Below are 21,031 nucleotides of genomic sequence, written 5' to 3'. Positions count from 1 at the left end.
GAGGCAAAGGCCCATCAGGGGCGCCAAGCTGGACAAAGGTACCACCCAAGCGCAAGAGAGACAAATACTCGGCGAATGGCATCTGTGATGAGTTAGCGAGGCAATTTCGAGCTGTTCCTGTGGAGTCGCATACCTTCGTTGATGAAACCGTCGAGATGATCAAGTCTAATGACGCTTGATTGTTCATAGCCCAGTGTGACTCGTCATCCGTGGCGATATAGACATCAGCACCCATCCTCAAGGCGTCGTGCCTCTTTTCCCCTTTTCGTGAAATCACCACGAGCTTGTCCACGTCTAGCGCCTTCGCCCAGAGCACGGCAAAGTGCCCTAGTCCGCCAAGCCCAATGACCCCGACCTTCTTGCCTGGTCCGGCGCCGTGTTGCTGCAAAGGTGAGAACGTCGTGATTCCGGCACAAAGCATAGGTGCGGCCGCCGAGGAGTCCAGGCCCTCCGGGATCTTCACCACAAAATGAGACGGGGCACGATGATACAAGGCGTGTCCTCCCATGGCCTTCCCGCCGTTACGATGTACTCCGGCATATGTATAAATAGCGCCGGGGCAGTAGTTCTCGAGTCCTTCCGCGCATGGCTGACAGTCGCCGTCTCGGCTGAGACATGAGTCCCCCTGTGCACCGACACCAACACGGTTGCCGACCTTGATATTTCCCTCGGCCTTTGAACCCACCCTCACGGCGATTCCAACTATCTCGTGTCCGACACAGATAGGATAGTCGGTTGGACCCTTCACAATAGTTAGCGCGAACTCGACGGAACCATCCAACGTGCGGGGCGGATTTACCCAGTCGCCCCGTAGGGTATGTAAGTCGGTGCCGCAAATACTGGAATGTGTGACCTTGACGTCGACATCTGTCTCTTCCCAGGGTTTGGGTTCGAATGGCCGCCACTCCATCTTGCCATCCGCGGCGCTTGGGTCAAGGCCAACCCACCCTTCGAACTTGTAGTCCATGGTTGTCATGGTGTACGCTTGAAAGGATCTCTGTAATTCCAAAGGTGTCTCTTGGTTGAAGAATGGCAATTGCAGATTTTGTGAGCCGGATCTTGGGCTTTAAATAATGGCCACACCATCGGCATACATATAGGTGCCTGAGTCGCTTGGCATGTCGGCCTTGACTCGGCAGACCATTGGGTTTCGTGGTTGCCCCCGCCGGTCATTGTACTGCAACCTTACTTACACGCTAAATATGCCAAGACACGGATTGCCGCGTTACCGTGTCCCCCGATGTACACTTAGGGATGCGGGATTGGCAAACGCCATAGGAAAAAACCGCCCACCTGACGTTTCGTAGAAGGCTGACTCAACTAGCTCTGTCAGCCGTTTGCATGCCATAACAAGGGTGGTGTGAGGGGCAAACCTTAAAGATAATGAACGGATACTACGTAAGCCGGTTGCATATAAGCCTAGGGCACTGGAGTTCACTAGGGTCTTTCCTCTATAAGGCTCGTTCGCACACGTCATAGTGCGGTTTGGTTTACTTGGCTCCCTACGACTGGATGGCGTGATCTCAGCAACTAGGAAGCAAGGTTATCCGATGTTCCCGACATGTTGCACAAATCGGCCCGATATTAAGGCCGTAGGGACACTGGCAGCCTACCCGCAGCTGCTGTGCTGAAGCAGTGTAAATTGATGGGTTCCTATCAGACAGCAGAACCTATTTAGGCTATGTGGGCTCTGATCAGAGCTCGGACCATACACGGATGTTGCTATTTGGTGTCATCCGCCACCCTTACTACCGATACGCCCTTGCCGCAGGGAAATCCTGCATTTCTACATAGTTCGTAGATCGTATAATAACAATACGTTGCTTCTTTAGAGGCATTCACTAGCTTCAACTGATCGATTCAATTGGTGGCAGTTTGGTAATGCCTAAGGATTCGTCTTGGCCATCATCAAGTGAAGTTTCTTGAGCTAGGCTGTGGGCCGTCTCACTGAGCACCCGTAGCAGACCATCCGCATCCCCAGCATCAGTTATCACGGGGATAATGACTTCACCACCATCCCTGGTCTCTACTAGCGGACATGGACCGGAGCAGGCAATGGGGACGAGAAGGTGAAATAGAGGGGAGCAGAAGCGGCAGCATTTCGATACAAATCTCGTGAACTTCGGTAGCTATGACGACTAAGAGCTCAAACAACTAACTAGTAGCCGGAAATCTCCCGCGGGAGATAAGGCTCCTCCAAAAACCGAACCTCGTCGTCCGAGAGCGAGACTGACAGAGCGCTAATCGCCTGGTCGATCCTCTCCCTCGTCTCCAGGCCGCAGATGGGCGATATCTCACCCTTGGCCAAGACCCATGCGATCGTAATTTGAGCCATGCTAAGCCCTTTCTTCGTCGCCAGCTGCTCCACACGCTGCACAATCGCCTGGTCAGCAGAATCTTCCCGGCTGCGGAAGAGCAGCTTGAGGAACACATCCGACTGCTCCCGTGGGTCGGACCGGTCGGACCAGGGGTGCGTCAGCACGCCCGCGCCCAAGGGTGACCAGGGCACAAGGCCGACACCAGTGGCTTTGCAGTATGGGATCATCTCACGTTCCTCTTCGCGGTACAGCAGGTTGTAGAACCCCTGCATGGAGATAAACTTATGCCAGTTATGCTTTTCGGCAATATTCTGGAGCCGCTGGAACTCCCAGGCGGGCATCTATAGTTCTGGTGTCAACTCTAGAAGCGAAAAGCCAACTGGACCAGAAACAACAGGAAAATAGGGACACTAAATGGAAACAGTATAAGAGAGGGCATCTCACCGAACTCGCGCCAATGTATCTCGCTTTGCCGCTCTCGATGACGTCGTTGAGCGCCTTCATGATCTCCTCGCCCGGCGTGCCCTGATCCAGCCGATGGACTTGGAGGACGTCAATGTATGTGCCCAGCCGCTCTATACTTTTGTCGACGGCATCCATAATGTGTTTCCGTGACAGGCCCACGAGGTTGACCTGCTTGCCGTCATTAATATTGAACGTCCCCGGGCTGATCGGCCCGTGGGTCTCGTCGACATAGTGGAAGCATTTGGTCATGATAACCAACTTGGACCGCGGGATCTCGAGTTTCTTGATGGCATTTCCGATGATTTCCTCGGAACGGCCGTTGGAATACGCATCCGCAACATCCCACGTGTTGATGCCGCGGTCGAAGGCGTATTTAATGATCGGGATAGCCTCCTCCTGGTCAAGAACCCAGGGCTGCCAGTTCTTGTCGCCAAAGCTCATACCGCCGAGAATGATTTGCGAGATTTTGAGGCCAGAGTCTCCCAGCCTGAAGACGGAATGTTAATATTGGACAAGGAACTCGAAACAGCAGATAGAAGAAAACTCATCACTGGGATTGATTGTTTTCCCTCCTCCGTTGAGTTTTAATCTCCAGAGGACGAACGCACTTTACATATTTCACAGCAGGTGACGCCATCGTTTCTGCGCGTGTCGATAGATATCTGATCTGAAGCTGGGTTCTTGGTAAGAACGACGGGCGTGGAGAGGTCAGAGAGTGTCGTTCGCAGTTTGGAAGGATTAGATTATGCCGGTCTGTTGAGTACAACTGATGAGGATTGGCAAGTCCAGAATGAAAGAGCAGCCTATGAATTTAAACTACTTCTGTCCCTGCTACAAGATCCCTTTGCCATTGCTTGTAGACCAAACAGGAGCTGCATTCGGGATGGGCAGACGACTGCTTGATTGGCCTGATAAAGAATCAGGATAAAATGTCTGCCACTGGGGCCGGGGGAAAGAACAAAGTTACAACTTAGATCCTAAGTTTCATAGAGAATACTACATTACTCCGTAGCCTTTAGCACGTAAGCCAGTTGCATATATATACTGTAGTGGGATATCAAGCGATAATAAGTTAAGGTTTGAGTTTGGCCGGGTTCCTTGATAGACCGCTTTGACGTGAGTCAGGCCGCCGTCTGGATCGGCTCTGGTCCTTTGTTTCCCAACCCTGACCACCCCGTGCCGGGGAAGTGGGGAAATCTGACAGGATGGGGCCAGGTTGTTGACGAAGGTGCGCTAGAGTCCATCCTCAAACTACCGGTTAATATCGAAAGTTATTTAGAACTTTCCTGCATACTAATGCAAATAGCTTACGCGTGTACTAAGGTATGCTAGGGCACAGACTAAGTTTAACGCAGAGCCCTGGTATGCATACGACACACAGCATACGAATACGAATTTTCTGAATGCGAGTTAGTGGCGATGAGGTTAGTTGTTGAATCTCTGAAACACGGCGCCTCCAACCACGCTAAACTGATAACCACTCCAGACTATGCTCCGAGATCCAAATACAACACCATCATGGGGAGCCCATGTTGACGGAGCTGCGGCTCTTGTCAAGTTATTTGGAACTTTCCTGCATACTAATGCAAATGGCTTACGCGCGTACTAAGGTATGCTAGGGCACAGACCAAGTTTGGCGCAGAGCCCTGGTATGCGCACGACACACAGCATACGAATACGAGTTTTCTGAATGCGAGGAGCAGTCTCGCGCCCTTAATTTAGTGCCTCCTAAGCCCTACTCAAACCACCCGCCTGCGTTGTTGGCCCCCCTGAATTCGACTGGCTGGCAAATTGTACGCAATTGGACAAGAGTCGTGCTATTTTCAATCACCCCTTTTTGCTAGTCATATAACTTTTCGCACGTGCAACGTCATATGACTGAAAATTTCCTCCCGCAGCTACAACTCCCCCTTTACATCACAGAGTCTTATATAGCTACATCACTCCTTCATAACACCGCCAATATCACGATTTCAATCGATTTTTTGTAATAAGCCGTGAAACCGAGTCCCTTTTTATTGATAATAATAATTTCACGCCAATTGATAAATTTTCTAATGCGTTATAAAGCGAAATTGATCTCCTTACAGCCACTCCTTCAAATCCGAGACCCCTATGTTAGCCTTCGCAGCTGACCCCGGGTTACAATGAATAAGAAGACAACAGTTCCTTCCGGGCCTTGTCCCTTCTTAAAACTCCCTTCTGCATTCTTCAAATATTCCAACCGCTTCGGCTAATTACAAATGGGATCCTGGGTTCCTTATGTATTACATAGCATTGAACTTATTTGAGATGCCTATATTGTGTAAAACTGTGTTCTGTACTATTGTGTCTCGAGTTCTCAACGAGGAGCAACCTGAACAACAAGATAGATTCCGGCCCCGGACTATGATATTGGCAAAATCACCCTAGACACGCCGTACCTTCCATGATAAATAGTGTGCGCCCCCTAATTCCCTGGCCTTAGCCAGCTAGTTACACATCATCAATACACACATCTCGGACCTCTCAACAGTTTAAAAGAACTATTTAGCCGTTATCAACAACGTGGGGGAACCAGTCTTACGGCCGGGGTGGCTAGCCAATCGGTCACTGAATAACACCGACGGGTTCGACATTTCGCCCGAGTCCGAACCCGAACCCGAGTCCATTAAGCTATGTCCGATGTCATTTTCCAACGCAAATGCAAGCTGTATAAGGCACCTACGAACTCGAACCGGGGTCTAAACTTTCACTTGAGAGGTCCTCGAGGCATAAGAGCTAGGCCCCTTTCTGCCTCCCCAGGCAACGTCTTGTATCAAAACCGACTCTAACTAACGTCCTTGCTATTAGCCATAGTTTCAGACTCCGTTTCGTAGCTCGATACCGACGCGATATTCTCATCAGGCTAGATTCTATTCTGGGAGCGAGGCAAGAAATTGGACATCAACACAGGCACGCAGTCCACCATGCCCAGCATCTTACTAGCCGACATCTTTGTACGAATACTGAACTATCACAATCATAGCCAGAAAGGGGTGATCCAATGTATAATCAAGCTCGTAATAGCGTCCAAGGATGCTTCTATGACATTAAGAATTGATGCTTTCCATATTAGATCGCGACATCTGCACTCGAATCATAGGTTTTATCTCGAAAATTTAACAAGATCGGGAGTTTTTCGATCCAACATTGATCTTTGTTTGCCTCAGTTTGAACGCGACAGTGGAGCACTGGCCGTGGAGTAAAGTAGCCCACGACATCCAAAACCTAAGATCCATCTAGCACTCTCATGACCAAACATCCGCCCTTCGAAAGCGTAAACTCACTCTCCTTGCCCCTCGCTGCTAATATTCCTTTGCCAACGATGCTCAACGTCTCTCCCAATAGATGTTCGCCGGCTCGAGAGGCCGCGAGAAGAGCGAGGCGTAGTCAGTGCCAACGAGCTTATCGCTCCCATCGGTGTTTCTGAACTTGAATAACCTGACGATCTGGGCGGTAATGGTCTGCAGCTGTACGTTGGCGAACTGCTCGCCGATGCATCGATGCCTGCCAGCACCGAAGGGTAGGTAAGGGGAGGCGGTCCCCTTGCTGACCAGGCCATAGCCGTAATCGACCCTTTCCTCTTCAGCATTGCTGCAAACAATCATGGGGGCGTTTGGGGAGCCAGCCTCCCAACGGTGAGGATCCCACAAGGATGGGTTGGGAAAGTAGGTTGGGTCGGAGGCAGAGAAAACGGGGGCGGCTAGGAGATTATGAGTAGTCGGGATGACATATTGAGTGCCAGGAACGGCTATAGGGTGCTTGACAGCGCGCATAATAGAATGGAGGGGCGCGTGTAGACGAAGGGTCTCCTTGATAATGGCATGGTTTAGGGGAAGCTTGGCAAGGTCCTCGTACGCGAGGGGCGGCAGATCAGTGCCGAAAACGCGCACCTGCTCCTGGTAGAGCTCCTCCATGATGGCGGGGTTCTGGGCAAGGCGCAGCATGATCCAGGAGCCGATGGAGGAGGAGGAGTGCTGGCCGGCCATGAGGAGGGCAATCATCATATGGGCAACCTCGTGATCAGGGACCCGGGTACCGTCCTTGTAGGTCGAGTTCATCAGATGGGTCATGATATCCAGGCCGCCAGTCTGGCAATTGGCGCGGCGCTCGTTTATGCTGTTTATATAAATCTGGGCAACGGTGCGCTGGGCGTGATCGCGCTTCCTGTTCCAGGGTAGGGGTGCCCAGTGTAGCATGAAGTTGATCGGGGAGAAGCCCATGTCTAAATCGTGATATAGAGCAGCGAGAGATTCGTTGAACTTATTCCGGATTTCGGCGCCCTGCAGAGTATGTGACGCGGTGAAAATCGTAACCTCAGCCATCTTGGGGGGGATATTAATGATGCCGGATTTTGCCTTAAAATCCTGGCACTTCTTGAAGTAGTTGGCGACCTCGTAGGAAATGATTGGGACGTAGGAGCGGAAGGCCTCGGTTGTCAGGGCAACTTTCATGAACTGTATAGCACCTCGCGTAAGCACCATCCTCATCCTCATATAAGCAGCGCTGGGGACGCGATTACCTTCTTCTGTTCCATCAGCTTGGCATTGGGACAGTCGTAGACAACATCCTTGCCAAAAACGGGAGTAGTCAGGACAGTGTAGATATCTTCGGCGCAAACATCACGAATCTTGCCGTTCAAGATGAAATCATTGCCCTGAGGACCGATGCAGACAGTCGTCTTCTTGCCCAAGAGAATGAAAGTAAAGACATCACCGTGCTGTTGAGAGGTATCCGTTAGTTGCGAGGACACGCAAATGGGGGCATTAGCCTTCCAGGGGTGAGTAGATCGTACCTTGTCCCGGTTCTGCTGAAAGAAGGCTGGGGGATCTATACCGTAGGCGATGGTGCTACCAATGAAGGGAAACCAGTGGAAGACTAAAGGGGGCTCGCGTGGGTTCTTGAAGAGTAACTGAGAGGCGACGTTGAGTGCGACGGCGAGGAGCACGATGACGCCTAAGATGACACTGACTCGCGACACGGCGCCCAGAGAGTGGAATTGCTGGGGCAATGGCGCCGTAATGCCCTGGGAAAGGCCCATGATTGACAAGAATGTTCAAAAAAGCCACGCAATTAACCAGCGCATGGGAATTCGACTGGAGTTGTACACAGACGTGGTAAGATATGGAGGCGGACTGGGCAGGTGGTGGGTTAAACCATGGTGGCCAGCCATTCGCTCACAAAAGCGGCCCCAATTTACGCAATCACGCCAAGAGATTTTTCGTGTTCGTATCACGGAGTCCGGCCTGTCCCGTCGTCCGACAAGCCCACTACATCAATCAATCCATTGCGAATATTAGTCAATTACTAAGTCTGGCCCGGCCCAAATCTTAAAGGGCTTCCTGTTCTCTTCATGTCTGTCTGAGTTGTTCACGTTTCTCGGTCATTTTCACGTTTTATTAATCTATCCCTGATCTAGGCCCGTTGCCAAGCAGTGTCATGTGGCCATTCAGTCCAATGAAGCCGACCCAGCCGGCGACCATTCCAACAGACACAATCATTCCCCTACATTTTCTTGATGATCAGCCCGTCCATCGATCGATAGTTCTGGACTTGACGCTTCGGTTTGACGATGCTCTGGACAGCGAAACGCTCCGTATTGCCTTGGTGAGCCTGATGGAACTGGGGGCTTGGAGGAAGCTCGGCGCAAGGCTGCGGATGAATGCAAGTTATCATCCGTGATCAAACAAACGATCAGGTGCTGACTAAAGGGCAAATAAGGAGGCCGGTAGGCTGGAATACCACATCCCAACAAGTTTCGATGAGACAAGACCAGGCTTCTCGTACACGAGAATCAAACACGACATAAACATTAAGGATCATCCTCTCGCATCTCGTTTGCCCAAAATGAGCAGTCGTCCATCGGTACAAGCCAACCCTGCAGACTTCATCTCTCTTGTTCGCCGCCCGGATGCTCCAAAGAAGCTTGATGATTATCTCTTCGCAGATGAACCTCAGCTATGCCTCTACATTGTCTCATTCGAAGACGCGACGTTGGTATCGTTGTCTTGGCCGCATACATTCCTCGATGCAATGGGGATGGCGACGTTGTTGAATGCGTGGAGCCTTGTACTTAGCGGTCAGGAAGACCGAGTGCCCCCCTTTCACGGCTTCAATGCTGACCCATTGGCCACTCTTGGCTCTACGCCAGTCGAGCAATCTATGCTTGCTAGCTACCAGGTAACCGGGCTTGGCATGCTCGGTTTCGTTGCTCGCTACATGTTTGAGCAGCTGTGGTGGCGTGAAGAGGAGACTCGCGTCGTGTGTTTGCCGCATTCATACCTGCAGGCCATGAAGCAGACAGCTATTCAGGAGCTCGCTGCTCAGGATGCTAGCGGTAGCGAGCCATTCCTCAGCGATGGCGATATCATTAGCGCCTGGTGGACTCGATTGGCAATTCAACATCTGCCCCGAACATCAACCAGAACCATCCTCATCTCGAACGGTTTCAGTCTACGAGGTGTGCTAGCCAACGACCTTCTGCCGTCCGGCACTGCCTATATGTCGAATGCTGTGTATGCGGTGTTTGCTTTCATGTCGGCGTCAGATGTCTTCAACAAGCCCCTCAGCTATGTGGCATCACAAGTGCGACAATCAATCCAGGAACAAGGGACACGGGAGCAAATCGAAGCCTTCGCAGCACTCCTCAAGACGGCAACAGAGGCAACTGGACGGGCTCCCATCTTCGGCGACTCGAGCACTCAAATGCTAAACTTCAGCAATTGGACCAAGGGTAGATTGTTTGATGTTGATTTTTCTACCGCGAGTGCTAACCTTAAGCCGTATCCCCAACTCATGGAGCGGCCTAATACGCTTGGGAGGCCGTCGTATGTCCAGGTCATAACACATTTGAATGGCTTCTCTGGCCGGTACTCGTTTCCTATTTTCGGGAAGGATACAGCTGGGAATTACTGGTCGGCGGGTACTTTGCGCGCGTCTCAATGGCTGGGGATCGAGGAGGCTTTGAAGGGGATGTGATTGGTTGGAGAGGTGCTATTTGGGTCCATGAATTCCACTATTGATTTAGGTGTTTTGTAGTGTCCGCGTGTACAGTTATCAGTAACTTCTAATCGTTATTCAGCCCATGGGATGGCGTTGGGCCTCGAGAGAGAGTATTTCAAGCCTTCCATGCAGCTGCAAACTCGAAGATATGATGAGAGGGATACCGTAAACCGTACGGCAGTGGACGACATCTCGTGCAATCGAATGGGGCGGCAGAAACGGTGAACAGCTAGGTACCAGACGTCTAGCAGGCCACTTTGTCGCGGAAGGTAGGAGATGACGTATAGGGGTAGAGGTTGTCAACACTCCGAAATGCGTTACGGGAGAAAGAGGTGGTTTGTGCGATCGCGTACAAATTGCCAGCCTGTCGAATTCAGGGGGCCAACAACGCAGGCGGGTGGTTTTGAGTAGGGCTTAGGAGGCGCCAAGCCAACGGCGCAAGACCACTCCTCGCATTCAGAAAGTTCGTATTCGTACATCGGCGCATCTCACAACTGTCACATAAGTCAGGACTCTGCACCAAACTTGGTCTGTGCCCTAGCGTACCTTAGTACGCGCGTAAGCCATTTGCATTAGTGTGCAGGAAAGTTCCAAATAACTTTCGATATCAAATAACTTTCGATATCAACCGGTAGTTTGAGGATGGACTCTAGCGCACCTTCGTCAACAACCTGGCCCCATCCTGATCAACGCCGCGGTCCTGATCAACGTGCTAGTCCAAGAAGATATCCGGGCAGCTGGGTTGCGCAACCGGTGAGATGGCCTAAGAAGGCATGTGACATGCGCAGGGGTCGTCAAGCTACTTCTTGAAAAGGGCGCCGAGGTCGAGGCGAAAGACAGCGAGCATGGTCGGACTCCACTATCATGGGCCGTCGCTAGCGGGCACGAGGCCATCATCAAGCTGCTGCTCGAGAAGGGCGCCGACGTCGAGTGCAATAACAAATATAGTCAGACGCCGCTACAGCGGGCTGCATGGAATGGGCACGAGGTTATCGTCAAGCTGCTACTCGAGAGGGCGCCGACGTCGAGTGCAAGGACAAAGATGGTCGGACGTCGCTATCGGAGGTGGTCCGTAAAGGCCACGAGGCCATCGTTAAGCTGCTGCTCGAAAAGGGCGCCGACGTCGAGCTGTGCGCCATTGTAGCGGACTGAGCAAGACGGATTCTACAGTTTCTCATGTTTAAGCTACGGCGTATAAACGAATAAGCGAGTTTAAAAGGTTTACTATATATAAGTTGCCGGCTCTACTGCTCTATATTTTCGAACCCAGGACTCTAGTTGTACCTGCAGGAAGTCACAGTCGAATATCACATTTCTTAGGTAGCAGTAAATTGTAGCATCTGATTCTACTATGGTGACATGGGACGCAGCTGGGGACGCCTATATAAATAAAACTAATCCTATGTGAACAAACCGACCCTTTCACGCTCACAAAGCATTTCAGCCTTTGGATTCGCGTCAGGGGCCAAAGAAATGGTAAAGGTAACGGAGCAGCAGAATCTTAGTGATGGTGATAGCCGATCGAGTTATACACAGCAACATATCGGATCTCGTACGTGCCTCCTGAAATAGTACTGTTGGTCGGCGTCGGACCACCAAAAACGCCGTTCGGGAAGCCACCGCCTATAGCCATATTCAGGAGAATAAAATAAGAGCGGTGCACCGTCTTCTCCCAAACGTCTTCCGGCAATTGCGTCTCGTTGACTTGGTGGAATTGCTCCCTATCGACAAACCAGCTAAGCGTTTCGGGATATTCTATCCTATCAACCTCGATAGTGTAGGTGTGGAAGTTCCCTGTACAAGAGCTGTTAGGGTATGGTTTGCTGCTGCCTATACTATTAGGTTTATTACAAGGCCCTCCAGGGTTCGTGCTGTAATATAGTACGCCCCAGGCCCAGCTAAGGGTATTAATGCTCTCTATAATATTATACTCTCTAATAGATAGCCAGTTTCTATATTAGTTATAATAGCTACTTTTAGACTGAATTAGAATAGTATTTTTATATTAGTAATTACTATAATACTTACTACTAAATATCTAAAAAGCAGTTTAATATCTAATACTATTATTATCCAGGTAGGGAATCTTTAGATTGGCCTGGATTTATATTTTCCCTTCTAGTTATACTATAAAATCTATCTATTAAATCTCAATTTAGAAACATATCTATATACTAGAAGAGCTCTATAGAGTAGTAATTAAAAAATTGCCCTTACTATTAATACAGATATTTTCGGTGCTATTTATATATATCTAGATTTCGCCAGTACCCCAAGACTGAGGACTACCAGGATAGCTGGTACCTATATCAATAATCCAGTTCCAGTCATCGGATAGAGCATTAGGGAAACTATTAAAGTCGTCGGCCCAAGTCAGTCTGAACCCGCGAATCCTCGGGATGGCTGCCTGTGCTCCTACCGCAAGAAGCAGAGTGCAAGCGATGAGGTTTGTGGGACCCATGATACTTAGATCACCAACCTATCCGGTGTAAAAGGGAGAATTCCGGTGTAGTAACGATCGATTTACCAGATAAAAAAAATGGCAATAAGAACGACAGGATGAACCCAAGCCTGGAACAATAACTCAAACGATCGACTTATATCGAGTGACAGCGCGCATCGAGCAGACAAACTCGGCATGATTATATAACACGTATATTGATTTAATTTAATTTAATTTAAGTGTACCAACACGAGTTGCCCCTATTTTCTTGTAGTAATGGCATAAGCCGGTGCCAAGCAAGTGGAGTTCGTCAAGACATGGCGATCGCTGGCATTTGCGAATGCTCTCTGCGTGTCTAGCGTACTTATTGCCCAGGATTGTGTGCTGTTGATGCTGGAACAAACCTGACCAATGAATTGCACCATGCTATGCCCCGGCCTTGTCCACCGTTGTTCTCCAAGCCCGACTCGGAGGTGCGGGAAATGTCTTCACTGTATGAAAATACCAGCACTCAGCAGCGGTGGATAATCCAAGCCCTACGCTCGGACTTCTTCAGCCCCTGGAAGTTGATGAACCTGTTCATATGCCTCAGCAAGATCGGAATTTTTAATGCCTTTAAACTTTGTAATTATACTTTTCTAGAAAAGCTAACCCAAGTACCAAACGCCCCGTTCCGCTGTGCCGAAGAGCCCCCTGTCAATACTACTAAACCGTCATTTTTCTGACGGCCGAGGAATTCCGGTTTCAAGTTGGAATCCTCACCCTCCCAAATCTCGATTTAGTTCCATGATTACATGTCAACTTAGAAATGTAAACGGCCTCGGGTTCTTCATGATACCCTCGTTTTAGGGATCCCAAACCCGCACGGTCAATCAAGAGCATGACGATTCGAGAACTACGGAGTACCTGTGTTGTCCCATTCTCGAAGTTAATTTGCAAATGTTAATTTTTACAGCAGCATGATTAGCAAGCTTACATGGAAGGCTGGACGCCCGGCGCAACCACCAGCATTGAGTTACGGCTAGTACGAACTTACCTGCCCACGCAATATTGTTCGGGCCGGACGGAGATGTATACTGATGTCCGCGGGTCTCTTAGTATCCGCGGGTTTCGTTTGGCATTTCTTTTCTTCTGCGGATGGCGCATCACCCTTTGTGATACTGGTGACCCCTCTCATAGCTGCGGCGACGATCGTAGAAAACTCCACATCAGTTTAAAATACACTAATGAATACAGGGGTTAGATTTAATTTCAGCAAGGGGTAGAGCCTGGTCGTAAAGGGAGACTGCCTGGATCCGGGGGGCTCCATAGAGAAAGGACAGCCATTAGACCGCGACGGACAGGTTTACTGACATCATGCGTATCTCCAGGGTGTCGTAATATGCGATTCTGGTGAAATGCAGCACATTTCTTTCATATATTACTGAGTAGGCTAAGCAGGCTTGCGGCATCAACTCGGTGAGGTCGACATCGATAGGGGTCGATACAATATTGATCGACGATAAAATCGATATTTTTATCGATGGCCACCCTGCCCTTAACCTCTCCTTAGTGGTGGGGTACTCTAGCCCGTAGATTTTACTTGAAACACAGCTGGATTACTAAGTACAGTTGTTTCCTGAGTCTCGTTGAGATTATGCCTGGCCTGCACAGCATTCTATCTCATATTACCCTGATCCACCTTCTAGGTCGCACAACCAGGTTTAGGTTTTCTAGTACCAGGTGGTTGATGATAAAGCTATTGGTGTGAGATCCATAAGCCAATGTCGCTGACCTAGTGCTTGAAAATTCATTATGCCTTGATCGGAATGATTACAGAGCCTTCCGTGCAGTCGCCAATTATTACAAATCACCTATTTGTACTAGAGTTCGATGGGTCGCTCTACCTTGTACAAGCTATAGCAGCTCCACATTATATTCTGAGCCACCCTCTGTTCGGGAGTCCTGGCTGGCCAACGTCTGGCATACAAGGCATCGCTGAGTCGCTTGGCTCTCGGGCCTCCGAGTTTGGCTCTCAGGGCGCACCGTTTTGAAGCGTTGCAATCGGAGGCGGGAAATGACAATACTGAAGTAATCTAAAGTCGTCTGTGGAAGCCGACGCCGCGACCGAAGGAGATGGGTCCTTCAGATTCGGCGTTTTCCGTCAGCGTCTCACACTCGACCTCCCACCTCACGAACCAACGAACAGTGATCCCTGCCAAGCCCCACAACCTTCCACATTCTTCGCGCAAAGACTCCTTTATCATGTCCAGGTGGTGCTACTCAACTGCCAGACTCCGAGACTAACAAGACATGGGATCGGTGGCAGAGGCTGAGATTAGTGGGTATGACTCCGCAGAGTCGAGAGCCCGATTTCGTCGGCTGCTCCTGAAAGGTAATAGATGGATTGAGATGACCCGTAGGGTCAGATCTAGATACAAAACATAACACGAGGAGCAGAAGGACAAGATCTGGGACTCCGATTCAGGGGGTCCTGGCCGAACTGCTAACCAAATTTGGGACATAATGTATTAGTTCTCCTTAGGAAGACGAGTTCGTACTAGCTGTAACTAAATATCCGCGAGATCCGGCGGCTGGCCTTAACTGTAAGAATAGTAATCATTTTCGATGGAATTGTACTCTTTCGTCAAATGACCACAGGAACACAGGCTCTGGAAAAGGAACGCTCCCTGACCGCATTTAGCTAGAAGGTTATAGTGACGTTACAGTGAAGGCTAACAATTGGCCAACCCCTAGATTGCTGGATAAAACCTAATACATAGAGTAAGGACAATGTATGAAACGCCGCTCAACTAGCCATAGTGTGCGAATACCAGCTTGCTATCCCTCTTAGACGTCCAGAGCTAGATAACAAAGCCCCGTTATGTCAAAATACTGGATATGCGCTAGGATGTCCGGTATTATCCACGCCCCGTTACAATCGGTATTTTTAATGCCTGGGTATACCCTGATATCGGCAGCAGTAATAGGCGCGAGATTAGGGGTTAAGATATAATACTCCAGACTAATATGTATATAGCCGACTAATATAGGTGGTATATGTGGGACTGGGTTGTTGTAATATGTGATGTAATAATTACCCCCAGCTTAATTGGTAATATATATGCTGAGGGCGTCGTCTTTAAAACGGGGAGCGCTAAATATATACTAGTAATATATAAGTAAATCTAGAATGCTATTAGGCTATTGTAAAATTACTAAAGCTATATTATACCTATTATTTCTTAGTTCTGCTACGGCGAGATTTGTAATAGCTCCGTCTAGGCTATGGCTTATAATAATAATATAGAATCCCGGATTTCTTATTATAGTAGTTCTTATTGCTTAGAAAATATAGTTATAAGTATCTACCTAAGATATCTAGAAACCCTAGTATACTATATAGCTGCTATAAATATCTATTAGTATATAGATAAATATAAAATTAAAAAGCTAACTTTAAATTAATACTAAATCTTAAAAAGAGATAATTATAAGGTTATTGATATAGTTAGTAGCTATAAATTCTATTATGTCAGTAAGAAGTAAACTACTAATAATTAATTAGCTTAGAGGACTTAATATTATAATATTAAGAAATCTTCTAGGGTTATAAAAGAGATATTATAAGTACTTACTGGGGCGCTTAGGTATTTAAAGAAGTTTTTAGTAGTAGTAGTAATAATAAGAGGGAAAATAAAAGCTAGGCTAGAATTATAACTTAACTTATAAGAAGCTCTTTATAAGCTTACTTTTTAAATTCTACTAGGGTTGTAGTATTCTCTACTTATACTAATAGGCAGTTATTAAAATAATAAGAAACCTTATCTTCAGGTAAGTTATTATTCTTCTAGTAATATACTATATTAGCATATTACTTTATAAGATAAAATATCAATAATAGGCCTAGGTTAATATCTAATTCTAGTTAGTCTATAAAGTGTACTTATTACTTTTACTTACCTCTTTAGTTAACTGCTATAAAACTAGTAGAGTTTTAAAATAGATAAAAAAAGAAAAATAGAGCAAGTTTAAATAATATTTTAAGAAAAAATTCTTAAGTAAAGTAGTAGCTCTAAATTACTTCAAACTAGATATCCTAGAGATATTTTGCTAGGATATAATAAACTTATAAACTAGTTATTATTATATAAAGAAATATACTTATTTAAAAAGTCTAATGCTATATACTTCTCTAATCTAAGTCTAATACTAGTTTTTATATACTTTAGAACTCAAAGCAATCCGGTAGCATATAATAGGGAATGATAATTATAGCTGTCCATATCGCTTAACACTTCCTTAACTCCCTAATGTAAATTCTAATTTCCTATTGAGGTAGTAAGGTTCTAAAAAAAGATATTTCTAATTATTCTCACTTCCTACTAAAGTCTACAGGCATATTACTCATATATATATAGGCATATAGACCTTATAGGCAATAGGCAAATAAGAAGATTATTTCCCATAGAAGTTTAAGTAACTCTTACTTAGTTCTTCTCTTTATATATATAATAAAGCCTCCAAGATTGAGTTAATTAGTTAGAAGCTAATATTAGGTTTTAGCTATATACTTAGGCTATACCTTAAAACTAGATTTAATACCCACTAGGTTATACTAATTCTTTTAATAATTAAATTAACCTCTTATAGTAATGGAATTATAAGTAAGAATAGATATATAGAAGTACTGCTAATATATAATATTAACTTAAAAATAAGAATCTTATATCTACAATATATAATTTCATAATTATTTATAAAATATATTTATTATTTATATCTCTTTAGGCCTATTTATAAAGTACAAAAAATACCTAATAATAATATCTAATAATATAAATTAACTAAATCTACTTATATACTTATTCTTACTTACAATCTTATATTTATAGAAGGTTTATTACCTAATTATATATTATAGAGTAAGCTTATAAAGTTAAGTTTAAAATAAGAAAAGCTTTATATTAATAAGTTAGATAACTAGTATAAATATATCCTTTAAAAAACCTAAATAAAATTCTTATTATTATTATATTATAAGTACTCTTTAGCTGGGTATTATTATCTATAGCTAGTATTCTTCTTAATATTAGCCCTTAATATAATAACTTAAATTATATAGTAAATATTAAGCCTATAGTATTTAAAATTATTAAAGTTATTTTCTAGGTACCTTAATCTTATTTATTACTACTATTAATAACTTATTATTTTTAAGGCTTCTTAGATTATATCTATAGATATATATTATTAATATATACTTTAATTGCTATTATTTAAAACATTATGCAATTAGATATAAATATACAGGCTAGAATTAAGAAAGATTTTTACTTTATATATATAATTCTAACTAGATAAGTATAAGAAAATAGGCTTTTCTTCTATATAATTTAGTATATACTATAAAATTAAAAGCTTCCTAACTTGCTATTTCTATAATAAACCTATATATTATTGCTAGAGGTATTTTATATGGATTATAAATCTAGTAGCATAGTATTTTCCTAATATAGAATATATAGAATATATTACTAAATATAAAGAAAGTTATAAGAAATAAAATAATTAAGTAGGTTTTTATTTCTAATAATTTTATAAACTTATATAAATTAAAAAGAAAATAAGATATAATATATTACTAATATTATAGTAGAGTTTCTTTACCTACTTTACAAATATTAAATTTCTTCTAATTAATAATATTAGTAATATAATTTATTTATTCTAAGAGAAATTCTACCTAAGCTTAAGTACAATCTAAATTTATATTAGTATTTTAAGTTAAGGATTAGTATAATTTAAAATGGAATAAAAATAGCCTTCTTCTTCTAGTCTAAAAATCTTACTACTAAAAGAATTTTAAGTAAGTTATAAGATATTCCCCTAAATTTTACAGTTTCTACTCTCTATTAATATATAAAATAGTAGGCTTCTTAAAATAGCAAGATTATTTTATTTATCTATTTTCTTAATTACTATTATGAATTTTTATAGTTAAGAATTATAACTTATAAAAGGTATTTTAAATAACTAAATATATATCTATTATAGATATTATAAATTACTATAAGCTACTAAGTAAAACTTAAATATCTTTACTATTTTATTTAAATTTCTTTTAAAGTTTAATATATAGCTAGTAATATACTAAAAAACTAAAGTACTTTTATTATAAGGTAGAAGTATATAATTTTATCCTTTAATAAATTAATAGTAAGGTTAATAATATAAAGGAAGGAAGTATATAATTCTAAATAATTAAGGCTGGATTTATAAAATATAACTAAGAATATCTAATAATATTACTACTTAAAAAAACTTCTATATATATATAAAGATTTCCCTAGCTAATTTTCACTAAATTAGAAACCTCTATAGGTTTTTACTATTATAAATAGAAGTTTACTTAAAGATATAATAAGCAATTACTACCTTAATATAAGGAATTTCTAAGTCTTTAAATCTAAATAAGATTTAAGTTTTATATATTAATTAATTAGTAAATTAATAGCAGCTAAAATCTTTTAAAATTTACCTTTATAGTAGTATTATTAATAGTATAATCTTTTCTAGCAATATATATATGAGATAGCATAATATATATATAAAATAGTATTAATACTACTATAAGTTTCTTTTTTTTACTTAGTTATTAATATTTTATATATCTAGATTTTCCTATAGAATTTAACTATTACTATTACATTCTATTAAAATTGGATAGTTATATTATTAATAATATATTAAACTTTTATTTATAAGTACTTCTAAGTATAACTTTTATATTAATTTATTAATATTTTATTTAAAGTTATTTTTACTCCTATATAAATCCCTTATAATTATATTTAAGCTATAAACTACTTTTTTATTTACTTAATTTACCTCTTTAATAATATCTATAGGTATCTTTATAATATTCTTATATTTAAGTCTATAACCTTATATAAAGAAGTAACTAATTAGTTACTTAATATAATATATATTAATATATCTTATTCTTACTAATAATAAATATATATAGCTTCTTATAGATCTTAAAATTATCCTAAGTTTACATATAATAAGCTTTAGAAGTTAGAGACTAAATTTTAAAATAATTTTCTATATCCCGCCAACCTTAAATAGACTAAGATTATTAACTCAACCTTTTTTATAGAAAATACAAAATAAGAAGCCTTTAGGTATAGTTACCGAGTGCTAATATACTTATAGGTATAAGGATGCGTTAATATTACTTATAATTTCCCCGGATGTAAGCTCAATACCGAGTATCTTTTTAGCCTCTTTACTAATCTAAATTCAGTCTCCCTTCTCAATCTACTAATATCTTACGAAATTACTAAGTTTACTGCAAATAATTATATTGCAGCAGCTACTATAATTATAATATTCAACTCGAGTCTCTTTAAAATTATAGTTCCCGTAATAATCAATACCTTTATTATATAGAATAACTAGTAGGAAATTTTACAATACAACGTAATATTTCAGTAATTTAGCTTTCTCCTTAATATACTTATTGCTGCTACTATTAGGAAGCTTAGTACGCCAAGTTATATTAAAGTAATTACTACTCTTACCTATATACTAGCTACCGGTATCTATTAAGTATATAATAAGTATTGCACTAGAGTAAGTAAGTAATATAGAGATAATATAGAATATATAAATTTTCTTACTAGGAGTATTTAATTTAATTAGAACTATAAATTGGGCTAAAATATATTACTATATAGGTCGGTATACTAGTAAATAGTATAGTATCGGCCTAAAGTTTACTATTCTTATATCGGGCCTGCTAGAGGAGGAATATACGTTAACAACTAGACCTATAAGAAGAAGGTCCTGGAAAAATATTTTATAAATACTCTTTTTATTAATAGTACACCTTAAGAGGATGTAAATAGAATCTCAAACTTGCTAAAGTTAAAGATAAGAAGGGTTGAAAATATAAGAATAACCCTAACTAGAGGAAGAAGCTCCTTTATAATATTATTGTTAATAACTTTACCTTTAAGTTAATATTTACAGACTTTAAGTTATATAGCCCGTACCTAACTATCACCAAAACTTATATAGCTTAAATATAATATTAAAAGCTTTAGTAGCCTATACCAAATTAGTAGATAGAGATATAGCTCTAGTTTTCTAAATCTCTCTTACCCTTAGTAATAGTTTTCCTATAGGGTTTTTCCAATACTATTATATAAATACAGAGGGGTCTAGTATAATATTACTATTAAGAAAACTTTATTTTAAGTAAAATACAAACATCCTATATAAAACTATAGCTCGCTATATAGCAAGCTTCTTATAAAAGTCGAAAACTATCTGCTCGTAAAGTCGCAACCTGGTCTCTAGTTCAGGGCTGAGCGGCCCGTCCCTTGCCCGCTAATTACTTTTACGCCTGTTCTGCCGTGCCCTCTACTTGACGACAGGCTATTTTCCGATCAATGGTCTCTAAGTCGATTTCTTCGCCTCCATGCCTAAAGCCAGTTCCGTATCTATTGCCCCGTTGGTATGGAGACTGATAATGGTATCCTGGTTGCCCAGTATTCCAATACCGAAGCCATCGGCCCTCTTGGGCGGAATCATCGCTCGGGGAGGGTCAACGCTCGGGGATTACGTTGTATCAGAGGGTACAAGTATTATCCGCATTCATTCAGAAGCTCGAATACACATACACGCTGAATTTATTTAGTCTTCTAACCTATTCCCCCTAAGTCGGGATTCCAGCCAGTGCCAGTCCACAGCAGAGCTTTCTAGCCTGCCTGCATGAGATTAAGGTTTCTCT

The 21,031-nt window shown here is 42.9% G+C and overlaps 6 protein-coding genes across 6 annotated transcripts; 2 read left to right on the top strand and 4 right to left on the bottom strand.

Moving 5' to 3' along the window:
• On the bottom strand, positions 1-1,056 carry BGZ61DRAFT_469936 (chaperonin 10-like protein; the record flags this gene model as incomplete). The annotated part of the gene is made up of 3 exons (XM_046248017.1): positions 800-1,056; positions 134-742; positions 1-82 (listed from the first exon to the last, which is right to left on the bottom strand). Coding segments are annotated over exons 1-3 (868 nt in total), but the record flags the coding sequence as incomplete, so codon positions are not given.
• A 1,051-nt stretch (positions 1,057-2,107) lies between these two features.
• BGZ61DRAFT_595304 (voltage-gated potassium channel subunit beta-3) lies at positions 2,108-3,783 on the bottom strand. The gene is made up of 3 exons (XM_046256889.1): positions 3,392-3,783; positions 2,763-3,270; positions 2,108-2,659 (listed from the first exon to the last, which is right to left on the bottom strand). The coding sequence occupies exons 1-3, from the start codon at positions 3,418-3,420 to the stop codon at positions 2,159-2,161; spliced, it is 1,038 nt and encodes a 345-aa protein (XP_046092949.1). The 5' UTR covers positions 3,421-3,783; the 3' UTR covers positions 2,108-2,158.
• A 2,350-nt stretch (positions 3,784-6,133) lies between these two features.
• BGZ61DRAFT_542559 (CgERG11 protein) lies at positions 6,134-7,845 on the bottom strand (the record flags this gene model as incomplete). The annotated part of the gene is made up of 3 exons (XM_046255208.1): positions 6,134-7,261; positions 7,327-7,524; positions 7,600-7,845. 3 exons carry the CDS (start codon positions 7,843-7,845, stop codon positions 6,134-6,136), a joined length of 1,572 nt encoding a protein of 523 aa, XP_046092948.1.
• A 276-nt stretch (positions 7,846-8,121) lies between these two features.
• Positions 8,122-9,953, top strand: BGZ61DRAFT_61171 (uncharacterized protein). Its single transcript, XM_046256913.1, has 2 exons — positions 8,122-8,468; positions 8,526-9,953. The coding sequence occupies exons 1-2, from the start codon at positions 8,244-8,246 to the stop codon at positions 9,780-9,782; spliced, it is 1,482 nt and encodes a 493-aa protein (XP_046092947.1). The 5' UTR covers positions 8,122-8,243; the 3' UTR covers positions 9,783-9,953.
• Positions 9,954-11,328: 1,375 nt separating this feature from the next.
• On the bottom strand, positions 11,329-11,763 carry BGZ61DRAFT_316594 (uncharacterized protein; the record flags this gene model as incomplete). Its single annotated transcript, XM_046238874.1, has 1 exon — positions 11,329-11,763. A coding segment is annotated over one exon (435 nt), but the record flags the coding sequence as incomplete, so codon positions are not given.
• Positions 11,764-19,455: 7,692 nt separating this feature from the next.
• BGZ61DRAFT_319832 (uncharacterized protein) lies at positions 19,456-19,677 on the top strand (the record flags this gene model as incomplete). Its single annotated transcript, XM_046238920.1, has 1 exon — positions 19,456-19,677. A coding segment is annotated over one exon (222 nt), but the record flags the coding sequence as incomplete, so codon positions are not given.
• Positions 19,678-21,031: the final 1,354 nt, after the last annotated feature.

The sequence above is a fragment of the Ilyonectria robusta genome (genome assembly GCF_021365365.1).
Source record: "Ilyonectria robusta strain PMI_751 chromosome Unknown BGZ61scaffold_152, whole genome shotgun sequence".
In the NCBI taxonomy this organism is placed as follows: Eukaryota; Fungi; Ascomycota; class Sordariomycetes; order Hypocreales; family Nectriaceae; genus Ilyonectria; species Ilyonectria robusta.
This window is presented reverse-complemented; position numbering and strand designations above follow the sequence as displayed.